Source organism: Herpailurus yagouaroundi, unplaced genomic scaffold, assembly GCF_014898765.1.
Source record: "Herpailurus yagouaroundi ecotype Mexico unplaced genomic scaffold, PumYag 249, whole genome shotgun sequence".
Taxonomy (NCBI): domain Eukaryota; kingdom Metazoa; phylum Chordata; class Mammalia; order Carnivora; family Felidae; genus Herpailurus; species Herpailurus yagouaroundi.
This window is the reverse complement of record NW_024412466.1, coordinates 1,007,799-1,028,282: the sequence shown is the minus strand read 5'-3', so window position 1 is coordinate 1,028,282 and position 20,484 is coordinate 1,007,799. Positions and strand designations below refer to the sequence as shown.

General features: G+C 53.5%; 1 protein-coding gene across 1 annotated transcript in view; it reads right to left on the bottom strand.

Annotated features, from left to right (window-relative positions):
• CACNA1B (calcium voltage-gated channel subunit alpha1 B) overlaps positions 1-20,484 on the bottom strand; it is a 198,695-nt gene that overhangs the window by 3,726 nt on the left and 174,485 nt on the right. The window contains exons 42-51 of the mRNA XM_040460282.1: positions 20,046-20,173; positions 14,117-14,213; positions 11,130-11,238; positions 6,088-6,195; positions 5,443-5,555; positions 4,430-4,557; positions 2,249-2,384; positions 1,994-2,110; positions 604-811; positions 119-363 (exon numbers count right to left, since the gene is read on the bottom strand). Of these exons, the coding sequence (XP_040316216.1) occupies positions 119-363; positions 604-811; positions 1,994-2,110; positions 2,249-2,384; positions 4,430-4,557; positions 5,443-5,555; positions 6,088-6,195; positions 11,130-11,238; positions 14,117-14,213; positions 20,046-20,173 (1,389 nt within the window). The remainder of the gene's footprint in view (positions 1-118; positions 364-603; positions 812-1,993; positions 2,111-2,248; positions 2,385-4,429; positions 4,558-5,442; positions 5,556-6,087; positions 6,196-11,129; positions 11,239-14,116; positions 14,214-20,045; positions 20,174-20,484) is intronic.

The following is a 20,484-nucleotide window of genomic DNA, read 5'->3' as shown; positions in this document are numbered from 1 at the left end:
GGGGGGGGGGGGTGCAGACTTGGGCCTGGGCACCAGGACATGAAGGGGGATTCAGAGCATAGGCCCAGGAGGGTTGTGAGGAGGGGCAGTGAGTGGGGGGGGGGGGGTTATGTCTTACCTGTCTCGGGGGTCCTGGCTCCTGCCCGGCTGTCGGTGATGTGGGGTGGCTGCTGAGGGAGGGCTTGGGCTGCAGGGGCTCACGGCCCCCAAAGCGGTCACAGGAGTAGAAGCGCTGCTTCTCCGAGGAGGAGGAAGAGGGCTGCCTCCGCTCTTGGGACCGGCCACGCTCCTGCCTACGCTCCCGCCGGCAGCCTGTGGGCCCCTCTCCCGGGGGTGGCCCCGGCCCTGCAGCACTGCTGGGTGCTGGCCAGGAAGAGGAGAAATCAGCACAGAGAGCCAGGTTGGGAGACAGACTCCCCTCCACCCCAGACCTGGTCCCCAGGGCCAGCAGGGGGACCCAGGGAAGAGCTGAGGTGGGTGGGTGGTCCTGCCTAGGACTCGCCACCCCCTACTCCGGGTTGCTTGTACGTGAGGCAAAAAAAGGAACACGGTCTCAGACCCCTGCCTCAGGCCATGGCCACTCAGGGGACCCCTCTCACGCACCGCCATCTGCGTCTGCGGACAGGCTGGGCCCTTTCTCCAGGGACTTCTGCTTCCTGTCCCTGCGGCGGTGGCAGCGGTGGTGGTGGTGGGGCACAGCCTGGCTGGCTGGGGCGCGGTCCAGGGCAGCGTTGCAGAGATGAGCCACATGGGGGCGCTGGGGCGCCAGCGTGGAGATGGAGCGCTTCATGGGGCTGGCGTCAGGGGCCGGCTGCGGGCGGGCAGGACATGGGTTGGCACACAGCCTGCGAGGGGGACCTGGGGCAGGCTCCAGGGTGGCTGGCAGCAGCCATGGCACTCCCTCTCTCGGGAAAGTTCTTCCCCACCGAATCCCACCCTTTCTCTCAGAGCACACTGCACAAGGTGCTCTCTGTGTCTGCCAGGCCGGGCAGGGCCCAGGCAGCCTGTTGGCCTCAGCATCCCTGGCGGACAGGGAGGATGCCAGGAAGAGGGAGGCTGTGGGCCTGGCTGGAAGAACCCTGAGGACCGGCTGAGTGTGAGGGCTCAGCTGGCCCAGGGCCATGAGGCTGCTTGCCCCAGGGCTGAAATCAGGACCTGCGGAAATGCGCCCTCCAAGTAGAGCTGATCCACAGCCCCTGCTGGGTGTCCTCAAGTTGGATGGATGCCCAGCTGGCCAGGATCAGGAAGGGGAAAAGGACAGGAGCCACCACCAGTGGGAGGCAAAGACAAGTTTCGAGAACGAAAGTCAATTTAGATGCGTAGAACCAGGAACCACAAAAGGAGGCAGGAATAGAGCCAGCCCCGGGGAAACACCAAAGGTCATGTCCCTTCAGAGGCCCTCACCCTCCCAGCAAGTGAAAGAAGAGCCCCTTGACACAGCCTCAGGTCTGCAGACCCCTCTCTGAGACCTTGTGAAAGGGCCCACAGCCTCCCTGCCCTGGAGCTTCCTGCTCCATAGTCAAAGCATCCCAGAAGGAGCGGGGGGGGGGGGGGCGGGGCGGGCGGTGCCACCTCCAGTGTCTAGAGAAAAAGCAGGGCAGGTCACCCTTGGAGGCTCAAGGGGAAATAGGGAGGACCAAGGTGTGAGGTACTGTGTGCATTTGGGGGGGAAGGTGCGGGCTGGGGTGGGAGAGGTATGTCCTAGAGAGAGGTAAAGGCTGGGTCAGGGACACAGGGCTGGAGGGTGGAGGCCCCAGTGCCCTGACGGGAGGCTGAACACAAGTGAGCGGTGGGGACTCTTGGCCTCAATGGAATCTGGCTGAACGTCTTGAGACCATCACGGCGTTCTGGGAGGACCCAACAGGGCTGACAGTGCCCACGCTGTAGCACAGGTGGGGAGGCTTCGCATGGGACACAAGCCCTCCCTATGCCAGGTCTCCTCATGCCCCAGTCCCCAACCCTCCCACGACCCTGACCCTCCAAGACTACCCACCTGGGTCTCTGCAGCCAGGCGGGGCATGGAGGCCGCTCGTCCCTGACTCTCCAGCCCAGGTTGGGGCTCCCCGTCAGGACCTCTCAGGGCCATGCTCTGCATCTGGACATCAACAGCCTGGGCATACAGCAGCCCACAGTCACACCCACCTCCCCTCCACTCTCACCTTCTCCCCCACACCATTCCTGCCATCTACCACCATCCCTGTCTCACCCCCCATCCCCAGCCTCAATACCTAGCCCTGAGAGCCCTCACCGGTTTTCCTGGATGCACCGCCGGGATCTCTGTAGAGTGGCCACGCTCCAGGGGTGTCCTTGCCTCATAGGGTACCTCCTGGGTCCTCTGAGTGCCCCAGGAGACAGACTCCTTGATGCCACTCTCTTGGGTTTGTCTGTGAAGAGAGGACTGTCCTGTTGCCTAAGAAGTCTATGGGGCACCACATGCCCACCAAGGACCTGGCTCTGACCCGCCAGGAGCCTACACTGGCCCTTTCTGCTCTGGGCTAGAGGAATCCCAGAGCCATAAAGCCCCTCAAGTGCAGGCACTCTCCAGTGGCTGCAAAACAAGGGACGTGGACCCAGGTCCAGGGCTTAGAGCAGGCAGGAACAGAGGGAAGTCTGGGCCCACAACTTCCTGGCCTGTGGACAAGCAGCAGGTTCCTCAGCCCTAGACGGGGCCTCACATGTGTAGTGGGAGCATGAATGGCATTTGGCCAGGACAAGGCCACATGTGTATGTGATGTATTGTAGTAAGGACATCCTGCCTCTGCTGGCCCTCGGCTCCCTCCTGAGGGTTCCTCCTGTTCCTCACCTCCAAATTCACTGCCACCTCCCTGCTTCCCCAACCTCCAGCCATGGAGGCCTTTCTGCCCTTCAGATCTAGTGTCACATTTTGGAGGAGGCCTTCCCCAGTCCATGTACTCCACCTCACTCTATCGGTGTACATCTCCCACGTGGCATCGAAACTGACCAGCATTGGCCTGGATTACTGCTTGTTCCCATGTCCAGTGAAGCAATGGAAACACTCTCACTCACACAGGTCGCATGGCATCAATCACACTCTGAGCTCTGAGATGGAGTCTGCTGGCCTCAGCTGGCCACACTGATAACAGGCATCTACCCTGTGGTGTGCTATTTGGAGCTGCTGCTGCCTTGGGGATGGCTGCCCCTGTCAGGAGGCCCAGTCAGGAGAATGGAAGCTGGACCTCCAGGCCTTGTGACCCCTGAGGTCACTCCGTGCGGAAGCCAGCTGCACGCGTACCAGCATCAGACGGCACAGTAAATGCCCCAACTGCCTGGTCCAGGCTGACTGGGTACTGGCTCACTTGCAATAAAAGGGAGTGGTAGCTGATTCTATAAAAATTAGAACCATGAAAATAAGTAACATTCATTTTTCCTGAACTGAAATCTGGCTTAGAACGATCCAGAAAGACATCTCATGGGTCCACCAGGCCCAGGCGAGCTAGCCCGGGCCCGGGACCCAGGAGCTGCCAAGCTGGCCCCTGAATGGGAGAAGTAACACACCACTAAGTTATAGCAGTTTATTCCTCAGCAAAACCTACCTGATTAACACTCCATGACCCACAACCAGGCTTCAGAAAAGAAGGTCCAAAACATGTCCAGGAGAGGAAGACATTGGGAGCTCTCACCATGCATGCTGTGCCCGGGCTGGTATAGGCCCCGCACCTCAGCCCTTGCTCAGTGACGCAGAGCTCATGTCCCACTGTGCGCTCGGCCACTGATTTGCTTTGGCCAATGAGATGGCCAGGCCCAACCTGCCTGCCAGGTGCCACCTTTCAGCGCTCCACGGTGCAAGAAAGGTGACTGTTATAACACTTGGTTTTGGGTGGTTCAATACCAAGAATTACTACAGCAAGAGTTAGGGGATAGGTGAAAAGGATATTAACAATTTGCCTACAAAATATAGTTGTTTCAGAAATCACTACCAGAATGGAGATATGAGAGGGAAAATGTCTCAGAGGAGTTCGAAAGTTGAGAACACGAATAGGCCATCAACAGACAGGGGTGAGGACTGAGGAGGAAACAAAAAATTTCGCAGTGGTCGGCAGGCACCGAAGGCCAGGGAGGAAGCAAAGGCTCCTCACTGGAAAGACAAATGGGCACGAACAGCGGGAGGTGACTGGGAATCATCAGCTGTCTAAATCCTTGGGCCTCGGTGCTGTCAGAGGCACCCACTTAACACTTCAGGAATGAGCTTTGGAGTCCACCACAGAGACCGCTCCAGCAGCAGAGCAGGACAAGCTCTCAGGCAGCACCATCTGGTGGGAGGTGGGTGCAGGGTGGATGGTAGAGCTGATCCCCCCAAAGGGGCGATGGGACAAGGGCTCCCTGTCCTGAAGCACTGCCTACAAGGAGCCCCTCTGAGAGGTGGAGGACCTTCCTCCCTGCACCGCACACCCTGGGGCCTGGTACTCACACTGCCCCACCGTTGCTGAGGGACGCAGAGCTCTTCTGCCGAAGGAACACCCGCGCTCCTCGGAGCACGGCCGGCTGTGTCTGCTCCAGGGTGGCCTTCAGAGGGTGGAAGAGGGACACAGGGCCCATCTGCACAAGGGACACAAAGAAGAGGAAGAGCTCTAGGGCAGAGGCGGGTGCCCCAGAAAGCTGCCCTGAGCCCACAACATGGCTTGTGGCTCCTTCTGCCCTACCCCCAGCCCTCTGAGGGCTGCCATATGAGGCAGGCTTACTCCAAACCCGGACTGTGAGTGACTTCAGAAAAGTAATTTCACTTCTTGGAGCCTCTGCTTCCCTACCTACAAAATCTGAAGACTACATCCAATTACAAATGGTAAAAAGACCTCATCTCATCATCAAAGTGGATTGACAGAGGCTGCATAAGCCCCAGATTCCCATTCCCAAGGTGGGTGAATGTCCCTATAAGCTCTGGACACCAGATGGACACTTTCTAGACAGAGAGTCTGCATGTGGTCACTGATATTTTGGCTGTGTGGGAAAGTTGTTATCTTTGATGGATGACATTGGGAAGATGGGCCCCCAAACCAGCTCAGTCAGAGTCATGAGTGGAAGAAATCATGACCCAGGACCCATCAGTTTAAATCTCTCTGGTCCCTGCCTGTGTGTAGGGACTTCCTCAAACCTCCTCCTCAAGCATTCTTCAAACTTCTTTCCTCTACCACTTAAAAAAGTGGTATCTCAGGGGATTCTGTTCTCAGCCCCTTTTCTGTTCCTGAACACTAGCTCTCAAGTCAGGGGATCCCCAGTACCAGCAAGAGACCAGCCATTGGGAAGAATACAGGCTGTATGGAGCTTCTGACTTTGGGGCCAGAGAGCGGAGGCGGCTGCAGAAACCTCTCATCTTCCTTTTCCCGCTGTGCAATCTCCAAGAAGGGTGTGGGTTCCCTCGCTGTCAAACAACTGAAGGGTGCCAGAGCCTCAGATTTACTTCTTGGAAATCTTGGAACCTGATACCTGGGATAGGCCTCCAGTGGCCTGGTGAATCTGGTCTCTGGTGGTCTTGTTCTGTTTGTAGAAGTCAAATATCATCAGAGCTGCATAGACTTTCCCCACTGTCATCTCGTCAGCTGGAAGGAGAGAAAATAGAGGATGGAATCTAAAGGAGGAAGGCAGGGTGGAGTGCGCTGAGGAAACAGCTCCCGCCACACGGACTCCTGGACACACTCAGACAGAAGCACAGGGCTTGGCCAAAGCTGCACAGTCCCCACATGGAGCTTCCTGACACAGCACATAAGCCCTGGAGCTGCACTGACTGTCTCCACAGGGCCCTCAATCTCCTCCCAAAAGAGTGGATGTGGAGTTTAATCTTTAAGCACATCGTCCTTTTTGGCATCTCTGACTGTAGGAGTCTCCCTGCTTTTCCCTGCGCTTTTTGACATATACACCCCACCAGGAGTGTGGGTGGCTGTGGCCACAGAATAAATCCCAGGTCACCCCCTCCCACAGCCCCTGTGCACTCACTTGTAAGACTCTTTTCCCTGCAGGTGGAAACAAAGTCTAGACTATCTACAAGGCTGCCCTGGCCCAGGCCTCCCAGCTCTGCCTCTGGGTGGGACACGAAGGGGGCATGAGGATGGGGAATTTCCTGCCTTCACTTACGTTTATGAGGTGGCACCAGTAAATCCAGGGTCTTCTGGGGCAGATTGGCCCACACGGAGGAAATCTCCTTCCTCAACTCTGCATCACACTGATGCTGCTTTGTGCCAGCTAGGATGGGACAAGGGTGTGGAGGAGAAGAAATATATAAGGAGCTATCCCATAGCCCCCTTGGGGAAGCAGGCCAAGCTGGGGCAGGCGGGGAGAGGTGTGGTGTGGGGAGGGATGTGGGGCAAACACAATGCTAGGAGAAAGGCCAAGCGGGAAGAAACACCATCATGGCGGCTGTCAGAGCTCCTCCTGCCGGAAACCTGCCTACAGACAGAGGCACGTGTGTGTGTGTAGGCCCTGGGAGCCGAGACGGAATTCGGAATTCGGTGGCAGTCCAGCCATTCATCCACCCATGCATCCACCCATTCAGAACTACTGAGGGAACACCCACCACATGCCAGGTACTGTTCTAGGTGATGGAACAAAAACAAAGGAGCTTTCTTTGTGGCATGATGTGGCTTTCATTAACAATAAAGTGGCAGTAAGTTAAAATCCAGTTATGTTGGGTGCAGGAAAAGCCAAGGAGGGAGGGATTTGGGACATGGTAGTCAGGAAAGGTCTCATGAGAAGGTGGCATGTATGTAAGACCCTGTAGGCAGGAAGGCATGAGGCAGTGCAAAGGCCTTAGTGTGTTACACAATGAGCCAGGACAACAAGGCTCATGGTGGGGTGGGGGTGGGGGGGCAGGGAATGCAAGGGAGCGGATGTTGAGATGGGATGCAGCAGAGGGGGCTGAACAGAGGGATAGAATACTCGGGTTTATCTTTTTTTTTTTTTTTTTTTTTTTAACAATCAGGTTTATTATGGTATAACATACATACAATGAAATTCACCCTTTTTAGTCATCCCATTCTGTGAATTTTGGTAGATGCCTAAAACCATGTATCCACAATAGAGACATGGTACACGCACCACTGCCAAAGTTCCTCTGTTTGATCCCTTTGTAGCTGACCCCTTATCCTCTTCCCATCCATCCCATCGCTGATGTGTTTTCAGTCTTGGTTGTTTTGCCTTCTCCAGAATGTCACACAAACAACATCATCGGTGGTGTATTGGCTTTTGAGTAGGGCTTTTTCTACTCAGCATGATGCATATAGATCCATCCATGTTGCTGAATGTATCAGAAGTCTGTTTCTTTTGAATGCTGAGTACTACCTCATTGTACAGATAGTCCACAGTTTGTTTATCCATTCACCAGTTGTGGACATTTGAGTTGCTTACATTTTGAGGTGATTATGAAATAAAGCTGTAAACATTTGCTTATATGTTTTTTTATGTAGGTGTAGGGTTTTTTTGTATGTATGCCCTCATTGTGACTGTATTTGGAGACAAGGCCTAGAAGAGATAATTAAGGTGAAATGAAGTCATAAGGGTGGGGCCCTGACCCATATTTAGTGTCCTTATAAGAAGAGACACCAGAAAATTCGCTCACTCTCTGCACGCACTCAAGGAAAGACCACATGAGCACACGGTGAGACGGTGACCAGGCCCCACAATGAAACCTATCTTCCAGCACCTTGATTTGGACGTTCAGCTTCCAGACGGTGAGACATAAATTTCTGTGTTTAAGCCACTGAGTTATAGTATTTTGTTAGGGCAACGCAAGCAGACCAAGATACTAAATGTCAAGATGTCTCTCCTTTTTTTAGCATATAGTTGTCTATATTTTTCCAGTACCATTTGTTGAACTAATTATCTTTTCTCCATTAATCGCCTCTACAACTTACCAAAAACCCATTGAAATGTGAGGGTGAGTCTCTATGTGTTGCAATGACTTATGTCTCTGTCCTGTCACTAACACTACACACTTTGATTAACATGCTTCATACAAAGTATTTGATTCAGGTACAGTGAATTTTCCAACTTTGTTCTTCTTTCAAAATTGTTTGCTACTCAAGGTCTTTTGCTTTTCTACACACATTTCAGAGTCAATTTGGACATTTCTACCTAAAAAGGCTGCAAGGATTTTGACTGGGTTAACATTTATTCTATTGTTCAATATGGGAAGAACTGACATCATGAAAATATGGAGTCTTCCAATGCATGAAGATGAGGCAGTGCTTGATTTATTTAGGTCTTCTTTGATTCCTTCAGTCAATGTTCTGAAATCTGCCACATACAAATCTCACATATATACTTTTTAGAGTTATACAGCAACACAGAAGTATCTCATGTTTTTGGTGCAAATTTAATGGAAATTTTTTCCATTCCAATTCCTAATTGCTAATATATAGAAACACATTTACTTTGTATGTATTGATCTTGTATCCTGTGACTTTGCTATACTTGTGTTATTGGTTTTAGAAACTTTTGTTTACTGGCTTGAAACAATAGGGATTTATTATTTCAGTTCTGGAGGCCAGAAGCTCAAAAGCAAGGTATCCACATCACTGCGGGCGCCCCCCCCCCCAATGTTCTGATGAAGAATCCTTCCTTGCCTGTTTCTAGATGTTGGTGGTTCCCAGCCATCCTTGACATTCCTTGGCTTGCAGATGCTTCTGTTTTATTAACTTTTTATTAGAGTCTTTCACATCTTCTCCATTGATGATCGCATCAATTGTGAATAGAGGCAGTTTTATTTCTTCCCTTCCAATTGGTATGCCTCCTATTTCTTTTTCTTAACTAATTACAATGGCAAAAACCTAAAGTATGATGTTGAACAAGAATGGTCACAGTAGACATCCTTCCTTTGTTCTTGATCTTAGGGGGAACAGAGTCAGTCTTTGTTAAGTGTGTCAATCACTGAAAGTTTTTCATAAATATCCTTGATCAGATTGAGGGTGTTTCCTTTCATTTCTAGTCTATGCAGAATTTTCACAATCATGAATAGATATTTAATTTTATGAAATGCTTTTTCTGTATCTATTGAGATGGTTAGTTTTACTTCTTTGACATGTTAAATTACATGGATTAATTTTTAAACTTGAACTCAACTTGCATTCCTGGGATAAACTCTACTTTGTCATCACACAAATACACACACACACACACACACACACACACACACACACACACAAACATAGCTACATTCAATTTGCTAAAATCGTGTTGAATATTTTTGTGCCTATAGTCATGAGGGATGTTGATCTGAAATTTTCTTTTCTTATAATATCTTTGTCTAGTCTTGGTATCAGAATCATGTCAGCAGCATACAGTAAGTTGAGAAATATCTTCTCTTTTTCTATTTTCTGGAAGAGTTTATAGAGAATTGGTATTATTTCTTCCTTAAATGTTTGGTAGGCTTCACCTATGGACCTAACTGGGCCTGGGATTTTTTTGGTTGGAAGGCTTTTAACTAGAATTTAATTTCTTTAATAAATATAGTGCTACTCAGATTCTCTCTTCCTTTTTTTTAACCCGCTCAGGTTATCTATTCTTGAATGAGCTTGATAGTTTGTGTCAACAAATTTTTCCATTTCATTTAAGTTGCTGAAGTTATCGAGTGTTATGTTGAAGGCAGACAAGGGCAGAAGCAGACCAGTGGGCAGCTACTGCCACAATCTAGTCAAGACCCAAGAGAACATGGCTTGGACCAGGAGCTGGCAGTGGGAGAGGGCAAAAAAGCGATCATGTTCTGGTGTATTTTGAAGGTAGAGTCAGAAGATATGACAAGAGATCAGATATGGATCAGAACTGGAGTAAGGGGTGGGGGGGGGAGGGGAAGAGGAGGTAAGAATCACTATAAAGGTTTTGGCTTGAGTGACTAACAGGAAGAACAGAGTTGCCACCGACGGAGGTGGGAAAGACCAGGGGGAATATGTGGCACTCAAGATTGGCCACAGGGACTTTGTAGTGTTTACTGGGCCTCCAAGTGGAGACAGTAAATAACTTCCCTCACGTAACTCCTCGCATGACAACACATGTCTGGAGTTGGGACTAAAAACCCAAATGTTGGAATTCACAATATTTAGAGCCGTGAGAGTAGACAGAATGACAACGGTGGCAAAGAGAACAGTCTGATGTGCACAGTGACATTCAGACAGTGGGAGACAAGAGAAAACAGAACAAGAAACATCAAAGGGGTTCAAAAAGAAGTAAGTGACAGCAGAGGAAAGGCTGCTGATAAGTAAGTAAGATAAGGGCTGAGCACATGGAGGTCACTGGAGAGCTTAACACGAGCAGTTCACTATTGCAGTGAAAGCCCGACTGCAGCCTGAAAAAGAGACATCAGAGAGGCAATACAGACCAGTCTCTCAAGGAGCTGGTTGTGATAAAGGAAAAAATACAAATAGGGAAGCTAATGGAGGGGGAAGAAAACCTTTTAAAGATGGGAGAGATGTCGATACAAATAATCTAATATAGCGAAAAAATGGACGAGACAAGAAGCAGGGTACAGAATTTCTGGCTTGACATCTTTGGGGAGATGAGGAGAAGGTAGGGACAGGCCCTGACTCATCCATTACAAACAAAGAGGCTGAGCTCAAGGGCACAGGTGCAGCCAGGAGGGCAGTGTGGGGTAGGGATGGTGCAGATCCCCTCTGGTGGCTCTAATTTTCTCTGTGAAGATAAAGCAGTCATCATACGAAGGTGAAGGTGGAGAGGACACACTAGAGTTTGTTCTCCCCTAGATTTGGCACAGACTATGTGGTCCTGTCGGTTAGCTCAGGAGAGGACCTGACAGGGACTGGGCTCACTACGGTGAGTGGGCAGAAGGCACACAGACTCTTCACCCTGGAAGGGTACCGGCTCATGTAAACCTGGGCCAGGTTATGTTCTGGTTCTAACACACTCTAGCTCTGGGTAACCCGGACAAGTCATTTAATCTCACGGCACCTCAGATCCCTCAAAGGAAAATGGGATCATTAAAATGCTCACATGCAGAATGGTTATCAGGGGATAAAGTCAGTGTCCGACCGAGGTGCCATGGGCAGCTGTCTTCAGTCCGCTCCAGACAAGCCCCCTCACCCCCCTCCCTGCATGCCCACCTGCGGGTGGCTCTGAAGTGCATTGCCCAGCCCTGGCTTGGTGCCCTCCCCAGATGCTGCCTTGCTCACCTGGAGCCAGCTTGATCTCCAGTGCGGTCCGAATGAGGGCCATCAGCGTGGACGTGAAGTGGACAGTCATGTCCTCATTGGAGATGGGCATGTTCATGCGAACCAGGCGCTAGGGACAAGGGGAGCAGGTCAGGGCCAGGCCTACGGGGGTCCCTCCGCCACAGGACTACAAGGTGCTCAAAGCCCCTAGAGGCTGGGCTTGGCCTCCTGGAAGTAGCTTCTGCAGGTGCCTAGGGCCAAGCAAGGTTGGGTGGCTGGGAGTTTTGCCAGCATTCACACTCACCCTTGGATCCCCACCCTCATCTGAGCTGAAGATTCTCCTAGCTGCAGAAAAGTAGAAGTACAGATAAGGATTGTAGCATGGGGCCAAGCCAGAAGCCTGGATCCCTCTGAAAGAACAGGTACATGCTTAGCCGGAAGGACCCCTGCCCAAGGCATATGGCCTGGGATGAAGAGGGAGGAGTCTGGGCTGCAGAACTGAGGCTGGGCCCTGGGAGAGCCCACAAACAGGAGGGAGGATCCCTGCCCTTACGGCTCTGCCCAATGTCATGTCCTCCACCCACAGCCTAGAGCACTGGACAAGGGGTGGGATGGCCAAGAGCACGGCTCTGAGCTCCACCTCCCAGTGAGGCATCCCTCCACCCCAGGAAGACTTCTGTCCCTCACCACCCAGCCAGGGGGCCTGGAAGAGATGTCTGCTGCCACTCGCCCAAAGCAGCTAGCACCTTGCAGTCAGAAGGACCCAGAACAGATGGGACCGCACAAGGCCAGTGTGAAGGCTGGCAGGAAGCAGCTCAGGGCCATCGCACTGGTACTCTGGACCAGACTGCTTCTTTGTTACCTGTCTCCTCTTCCCTCTCCTCATTTTTCAAGGACAGAACAGCTGGAGACAGACATGTGTCTATACCACAGACCTCTGGATATAGCCAGCAGCTGCCCAGAACCTGAGGCTCTGAGAACTTATGTGATCTCCAGGAGCAAAAGTATCCCTCGTGTGTCTGGAACGTCCTCAGCATGGGAGGTCACTTAGCTGGCCAGGCGGAGCCCTAGGGACACTGTGACCCTCCTGTCTTCTCCCAGCAGCCTCTTGTCCTCTACCACATGACAGAACTAGAGACAGAGGCACAGGGCCCCTCTCTGGGGTCTGCCTGCCCTCTGCCAAGCCTGTATCCTGTGACACACAGCCTCTCTTTCCCTCTGGGTTGGGCCCCCCGCCCTGCCCCCAGTGTCTTGGCCCCAAATCCAATCTTCAGTCTAACAGAGAGAGTGGGTGGCTAGAGACAATAGCCCGGACTCTTCCCCCGCCCCAACACACACACCCCGAATGCTGGCAAAGCCCCACCTGGCACATCCAATCATGGTCCCAGGACCTCACACATCACCCGTGTGATGCACACCAGGAAAATCGACTTTCCAGAGCACAGTGTCCCTGCAGACCAGCACTGATGGCATTAGAAGAGGCAGAGGGACTCCTCTCCAGGGGAGTCAAGGAGTTAGGTTCCAGCATGAAGGAGAAGCAAGTAGGTGATTTCCAAGAGAAGAGAGCTCTGTCCAGGGCACCTTCACCAGAGGCTCTCCTCTGCCTGCCTAGGCCCTAGAAGGGCAAGGCCAAGGCAAACAGACAGGCATCTCCACACTGGGCCTAGACCCTCGTGGTCACAGCACTCTGTGCATCTCCTGGACTCTCGCCAGCTCCCCAAGCCCATCCATTCCTACCCACCCCAGGACTCCCCTGGTCTATTCATGACCAGAACCTCAGAGCTGGCCAGCACAGCTGGGGAAGGGCCCTAAAGGCCAGCCCATCAGGGCCCTGCATGCCCAACCTGGCCCCAGGTATCAGTGTGGACAGAACTCTCCTTCTTGGGGACAAAGCTAGAGCCTTGCAGGCAGGTACAACATGCATGCCAGGCAGGGGAGGGCAAGGAAGACATCAGAGGCATCTGTCTGTGGCGTGAAGGAGCCACTTAGCTTCCAAAGGCTGTGCTGAGCCAGGTGACAGATGCATGCCCAGATTCAGAGCACAGAGACAGACAACATGGACAGAACCAGAGAGATGAAAGTTCTGGTGGGAAGCTTGCTCAGAGAGAGGGTGGTGACAGGGAGGCTCTGGACACATGCTGGTGGAGCAGTAGAACCTGGGGCCGGCTCTGTTTTCTGGGAGCACTGGGGACAGCAGGAGGGGTGGGGGTGGGGGTGCTGGAGGGATGGAAGGTGCTTACACCAAGGGTGGGGGGGTGACTGAGGGCACATGGGCAAGTGGGAGCAGGCTTGGGGCTGGGCCATGTGACTTGCTTGCCCCCCAGGAGGGAAGCCTGGAGGTGTCCCTCAGTTTACCCCTTCTTTGCAACTCAGCCTCCTGGGAGAGGGGCATGGGACTACCTGGGCCCCTGAAACTGTCCTTACTCTGCTGCAGCCCTCTGAAGCCCCAGGAATGACAGAAGGACATCTCTCCCTGGCACCCTTTCCTTCCTAATACCACAGTGCCTCCTTCCCACTGTGAAACCTACAAACCCCTGGAGATGCCCAGGCCTGGGGAAATTCTGCATGTGCTGAGCTGGGAGTGGGTTCTTCAGGTGTCCCAGAGGCCCTTCACGCCCCTATTCCACCAGGGTCAGACCCTGAGGGCTGGTTAATTCCACTGGAGCTGAGTGCGGTCCTGAGCCCAGAGCAAAAACAGCTTCTGTCAAAAAGCTGGTCTGTCTCCTAATTCCCAGGAAAGAGAAGGAAAGGGAAAAAGGCAGGTGGAGGGCTCTGGTTCCTGAGCCTTTTGCGGGGCTCTCAGAGGGGGCAGACCTGTAGGGACAAGGGCCGGGTGTACCATCATGGTATCTGTGTCCCTCTGTCCAGGAAGGTAGAGGAGATGGTTGGAGCAGAGAAAAGGAAGAAACAGTGAGACAGCAGAGCAGCAGACAGACGGACAAGCCCGAGAGGAGACGGGAGACCAGCCCCAGCACAGCCAGCCTCCAGGGTGCAGGGTCGGGGTCTACCTTGTATGCAACTCGAGCAGGGCATTTCTTCCCCAGCCCCAGGGGCGGGGACATGTGTTTCAGCATCTCAAACATGTCATTGTAACTGATGCGCCCACTGGAGACCCGGCCCAGAGAGGCAGAGGCAGAGTGGGGTCCACAGGAGGGGTGCGGCAAGAGGGGGCGGGGGGAGGAAGCAGACAAGAAAACAGATCCAGTTAACCAGCGTCAGATTAAATGCCAAAGTCAAAATACGTAAAATGAGGGACTTTTCTGCTTGACTCGATCCCCTCCTTGCCCCCCCCAGCCTCACCTCCACACTCCAGCCCCACGCAGGGCAGCGGGCAGGGGTGACGTCTGAGCTAATGAACATGGAGGGATGAGGAAGGGCTGCATCGGGGCGGCTTTGGGTTGTCAACTTCCGATTTTACACTTTTAGAAACCACAGATAATGCCAAATCAGAAAAGAGCTGTTTCACCATGCCGGGAGAGCTGGTAGACAGAATTACATGACCGATGAGGCCGGCCTAAGAACCACGGCAGAAATATCAGCTTTCCTTAATGCTCAATTTGCTTCAAAGTTAGCCTAGAGGCTAAAAAAGCGGAGAAAAATCTAAAACAAGCCAGAAAACTAGAGCGAGAGCCACGCTGTTCTGCAAGGAGTCCCGAGGCTCTAGAGACAAACTTGAAGGGTGAGTCCTGCTCCAAGCCCAGAGACGCCCGAGGCCGCCCAGGGCAGGGCTGCTGCTGGGAGTCAGGGCTGGGCAGGAAATGGGAGATTGCGGGTGGGGGGGGGGTGAGGGTGGGGGTAGGGGGCAGGGGCGTGGTGGGCAGCTGGGGTGGGATGTGGCTTGGGGCCACTCTTGCACCCTCCTGACAGCACGCCAGGAACAGGGCTGGGGCCAACTAATGGGATAAGTCTCCAGGTCCAGGGAGGTGTCTGGGGGCTGACTATGCCTTCCCAAGGTAGACAGGCCACCAGGCCTGTCCCCATCAACCCTGGGGATACCCGCCTGTGGGACCTGCTTGGGGTCCCAGAGACGCAGTCGGGTTCAGGTCACCCAAGAGAGAAAAGGGGCCACTTTTCCTGGCAGGCGTGTCTGCCCCAGGGCCTGGCCCTCCTCCCAGGGTTCCCAGCCTTGGCTGAGTGAATCAATCCAGAGGTGAAGCAGGAGGGCCTGCCTTTGGGCCTCCACTGCCTCTGTCCTCTCCTCCCCCAGGGACCAGAAATCCCTGGGCTGTTGGGCTCTTCAGACTGGGAGGGGCAGCTGCTCCTCGTCTGCTGGTACCCCTGCTCCCCTCCTCTGGGGCCCTTGGCCTCGGGCCTGTCTGACCATTAGCACCCACTTGAGAGCCTGGAGGCAAAGCCGGGTAAGACAGCTGCTTCCTTGGCACAGGCAGGGCCTGGCCCCCGGCTCCCACCCAGTAGCCGACCCCTGCCCTCAAGGCCCAGCCAGAAAGCTTTGTGTGCGCTCCCTCAGAAGGCTGCCTCTCCCCAGCCAGCTGGAGGGGTCGGGAGATTAGATGAGGGACCAAAGCGTCCAGGAGGTTGGAGTGCGGGGCAGGGCAGGACAGGAGGAAAGAGAGGTGAGGTGTCGTCATTCCCAAACCAGGCAGGGAGTGTGTGCTGTGTTTGCATTTCGGGCAGGGAAGAGTATGTCGGATGGAGGCTCTGAAGTTGCAAACCTTGTAGGCCAACCTACGAGGGCAGTTCTTCCCTAAGCCAACGGGTGGCGCAATACAACGCAACAAACTGTACATATCCTTATAATGAATCCGGCAACTGGAAAGGAAATGTCACAGGTTATGGCAACCGAGGCACGATGAGCCCGTCCCGCCCGCCCGCCCAGCCTGCGACAGGAAGATGTGTCCTTGCACAGTCGTGGAGGAGGAGCCAGGCGGCTGGACAGGCAGCTCCCTGAAGGGAATCCTGGGGCTTGGAGAGCCTGGGAGGCTTGGCAATCCCAACACAATTTCCAGAGCCTGATGCAGGCAGGAGACACACCATACAGAACAAGTGCCGGCCCCTGTCCCAAGCCCCCACCGTGCACACACCAAAACCGCTGGTCCATCTCTCACGGGGCCTTGTTCACCCACCCGCTCTGGCAGCCCCTCCTCTTGCTCCCTGAGTGCCTGCAACCCCATGCCTGGCTCTCCTGACTGCCCCTGCCTCCTGAATCTCCTGGAATCTGGTGGTCCAGCTAAAGACTCCCTTGTCCCAGGGTGGGCACCCCGGCCAACACCAAATGTTTCTCTTTCCTGTACTGTGAACCTCCTCAGTCCAATCAGCTCCAAACAACTTCTGGAAAAGCGGAAAGAAGGAAGAAGCCCCACTCTGGCCTCACCCAAGGTGCTTCTAATTCCACTGGACCCAAAGGACCAGCCACAAAGGGGCTGGAAGCAGAGCAAAGCCCCCAGCCCCAATAATCACCCAGCCCAGTTCACAGCCTGTTCTTTGGTTCATCTTCTCTCTTCCGCCATCGAACCCCTCAGATGACACCAGATGTAAAGCAGGGGCATAATACTGTCACTCCAACTCAAAAACTGTCCTCACTGCCTACAAAACAAAGTCAAAGCTACTTGTGTATCCCAAATTTCAAGGCCTTCTCAACTTGTCCAAGCCCCACTTCCAGCCCCTTTGCAATGCGCTCTCTTCTCTGTCAGACACAGACCCCCTTCCCTTCACCCCTGCCCCTACCCCCATCTCTAGAGCTCAATCCTTTCTGCCCTCTTAAGTTTGGCTCAGATGCTACCTCCTCTGAGTCACCAGCCACACGGAGTCTCTCCCTCCTCAAATACCCCCCCGGCCTCACACTATGACTCCTCTGTTTTCCCACAGTCCCACTGGGCTCAATGTCCTGAGAGCACACACTTGCTTCACCTACAGGCCCCCAGTCCCCAGCACACGGCGGATGCTCAGGAATGTTGACTGGGCAGATGGACGAACATCGAGATGAAGTGACAGACTGCTCACAGAACGTGTGACTGTGATTCCCCTTTTGAGTCTCTACACTTCACCACCAAGCAAGGCAGAAGCAACATAGAGAATGGTTCGAGAAGGTGGCATCAGAAAGCAACAACCCCATGCCTTCTTCATCTCTCCACAGCATGTGTGCGCACGCACATGTGCACGTATATGCCCACGCACACGTGCATTCATACACATGCACACACACAAACATATATGCCCATGTGCACCCATGCACACGTGTGTCCACACACACGTACGCACAAACATGCGCTGCGTTCACACACTTGCACACAATCACACATGTGCATGCTTGCACACATACACACAAACCATGTGCATGCGAGCACACATGTATGTCTGCTGCGTACATGCATACACATGTGCTACATGTGTGCACAGACCTGTACACATACACACAAACACACCCATGCACACATGTATACACTTGTGCACACACTCACATAGCCACACAGGTGCAAATACACACATACACACCATATAAAAGCTTGGGAAATTTCACAAAGTTGTGTTATTTCTAAGTCTCTCCAGAGTGGCCACCTGGGATACAAAGATGACCACATCCTTGCATCTGCCAGGGAGGCTAGTGAAAGGTTCAAACCACCCTCTGTCCTACCAAGGATGTGGGTTCAGACTCCATCCACTCAGCTGCCTCTGCTGGGCCTTCCCCTGTCCCCGGCCATCTGGAGGCAAGTTGTTTTCAGCCCAGGCCACAGGTGGGAGCAACAAGTCTGAGTGTTAGTTGTGACTCACATCTGTGCTACTTGTGGACTGCGGTCTTGCGTGCTACTTCCCAGATGCCACCCCTGGGGTGAGCTTGTATCTGCTGTCTACTCTTCCATAAGCACTTTCTTTACTATGTTCCCAATCTCCCTTCCAGAGGCCCTACTTTCAAGAACTCTGGATTTGGAAAACAGTCCGAGCCCCCCAGTGCACCACTGCAAAGCCACGGTCTGGCCCAAGTCCATTTCCTGTATGTCCTAATTCTGCTCCACCTGTGGCTGGAGGAGGGGAAGTCCTAGGTCTATAGTTCATAAACATTTGGGGGAAGTCCTCCCCTCTCACAGGCCCGCACTGACCTGCCTTTGTCCCTTCGTCCAAGTCACATCCCATACAGCATCTCTGTTTCTCTGCCACACCATCTCTACAAACAGCATGCCCAGAAACAGTAGCATGCCTTTAGACCACAGTCCAGATGAACTTCCTAGAATGAGCCTCAAGCCTGCCTTACTTGGAGTCTCTTCAGCCCTCTGACTTGACTGGGCTCTCCTGACTAGAGAACCCATGCCTACCCTCTGAGCCTATGGATGCCAGAATGATACTGAGTACTGCAGGGCCATTGTGCTGGTGCATCAGCAAAATGACAGGACTCTCCAACCACAAAAATGGTCACCTACACCATGAAACATAAATAAGAGCCACACTTGTTCTGCACTGTGTGAAAATTGTAAGTTTTTCACTATGGTGAAAAACACCCAGAGACACTATAGGCCTGGAAGTGCCCTAAGGTTGCTGGTGTAGCCAGTGGCTCCAGGGTTTGCCCAGCTTGGGAAGGGTCTCACGCAGCACCTTTCTGGATCCTCACATGAAAGGGTAGGGGCTCCAGGAAGGTTGGATGAGAGGGGGGTTGGGGACCCCAGCCAAGCTCCCAGGCCTTCAGGAGCTTAAGGGGTCAGAGAGCTCTGGAGCACTCCTCATGCTGAGCTTCAGTTGAGAGAAAAACAGGTAGAACCTCAGGCACTCTGCGAGCAGGAAGTCCTCGCCATGAGGACACTGACCATCTTCTCCAGGCCTCTTCCACACAAGGGGTGACCAAACACAGCTGTGTGAGAGGGACATGGGCAGGCTGGGGGGCCTTAGAGAGAGGAGGCAGGAAGAGGCTACACCCCACCTTCAAAGTCTTCTTGCTCCCTTAGAGCAGGGAAGGGACGGACACCCGCCCAGTTACTGATGCATTATTCATTCACACTCATGCCTGCTGAGTGCTCACCACGAGCAAGGAAGGCACTGAGCAGGCCTGCGCCTTACCCAGCAGCCGGGTCTCTTGGCCCCTCCATGTCCTGTGTTTGGCCTTGCAGAGAGCATGCCCTGAATAACTACTCAAGTATCCACTTGGGAGAGTGAAAAGAATGAATAAGCAAGTGAATGAGCAAGTGATGAAGGAACAGACAAATGGGCAGATGGTGAGTCCATGCTGCTTTGCTAGCCCCAAGGATGAAAAGTATGTCCTGGGTGTGCAGGACCCTCCCATGAATCATGGAACAATCTTCTAACCCAAGCCAGTCCCCTCATGACACACTTGCTCTGTCTAGAAACGAATCACCCCTCACTTATGCAATACAGTAAACCTTTCCCAACATGACCAAAGGGTCTTACACATACTAGACCCCTCCTGGTAGAGCTCCTTTAATTTCAGTAAAAGTTCACCAAGCACCCACTATTTTTAGCCTGGGCTGGGGACACAGAGATGCATGTTGGCTCCTGCTCCCAAAGGAGATGGCAGAGAGGGAGAAGCCTGAGCCAATCGGGGAGAATGTTATTTCTGCCATGAAGTCCCCCAAGCTTCATGAGGATGGTGAGGCCCCAACAGACAGCCCTTCCGCTGTGTCCACACCCTCTCCCTTGAGCCCTCTGCGACCCTCATGTAACAGACCTGTGTGGAAACAGTACACTCCCATTCAGCAAGAGCCCTGAGACTCACAGACCCCCTGGAACCTCCTAAGGGCTAGGCTGAGGGTCTCAGACAGCATTTCTCAGCCCAGGGAGTGGTGTAAAAGCACTGTTGCAGTGAGAAGGAGAGTGCCACCTACAGGAGACCCGGCACCCCCCCCCCCCACCATGTGGGCCCAACCAAAACCTGAGGGGGACGCTCACATGACACAGATCTGAAGCCACCCAGCCCTGTCCCAAGATCCGTGGCATGGACCGCCCCGAGGACCACAGAGCATGGGGGCCACTCACCACGCGGCCGGGTCGTACTCAGCCCAGACCCGGATGAACTCGTCCAGATGGTGAGGCCCTAAGATGGAAGAGTCCCGTGTAAGGTACTCAAAATTGTCCATGATCACGGCCACAAAGAGGTTCAACATCTGTAGGACAGGAAGGAGAAAAGGGGTGACATGAAGAGACTTCAGCCTGCCCTCTATCCTAGCCCTTACCCTCTGGCCAAATTCTGTATGTGAAGTCATCACAGCAGCAGAAGCCACTCTAACCCAGCCAGCCCCTAGGCCTCTGCCACACCCCCACTGCCACCACCACCACCCACAGGCGGTGGCCCGCTCCCCCAAGGTCCTAGATCCCACAGGCTCCCCCTAACCTCTCCTGCTCTCTGCTTCTGCTTCCCAACCCTAATTCACATCCACAAACTCCCATCCCCATCTTCTTCTCCTCTTAGCTAGCC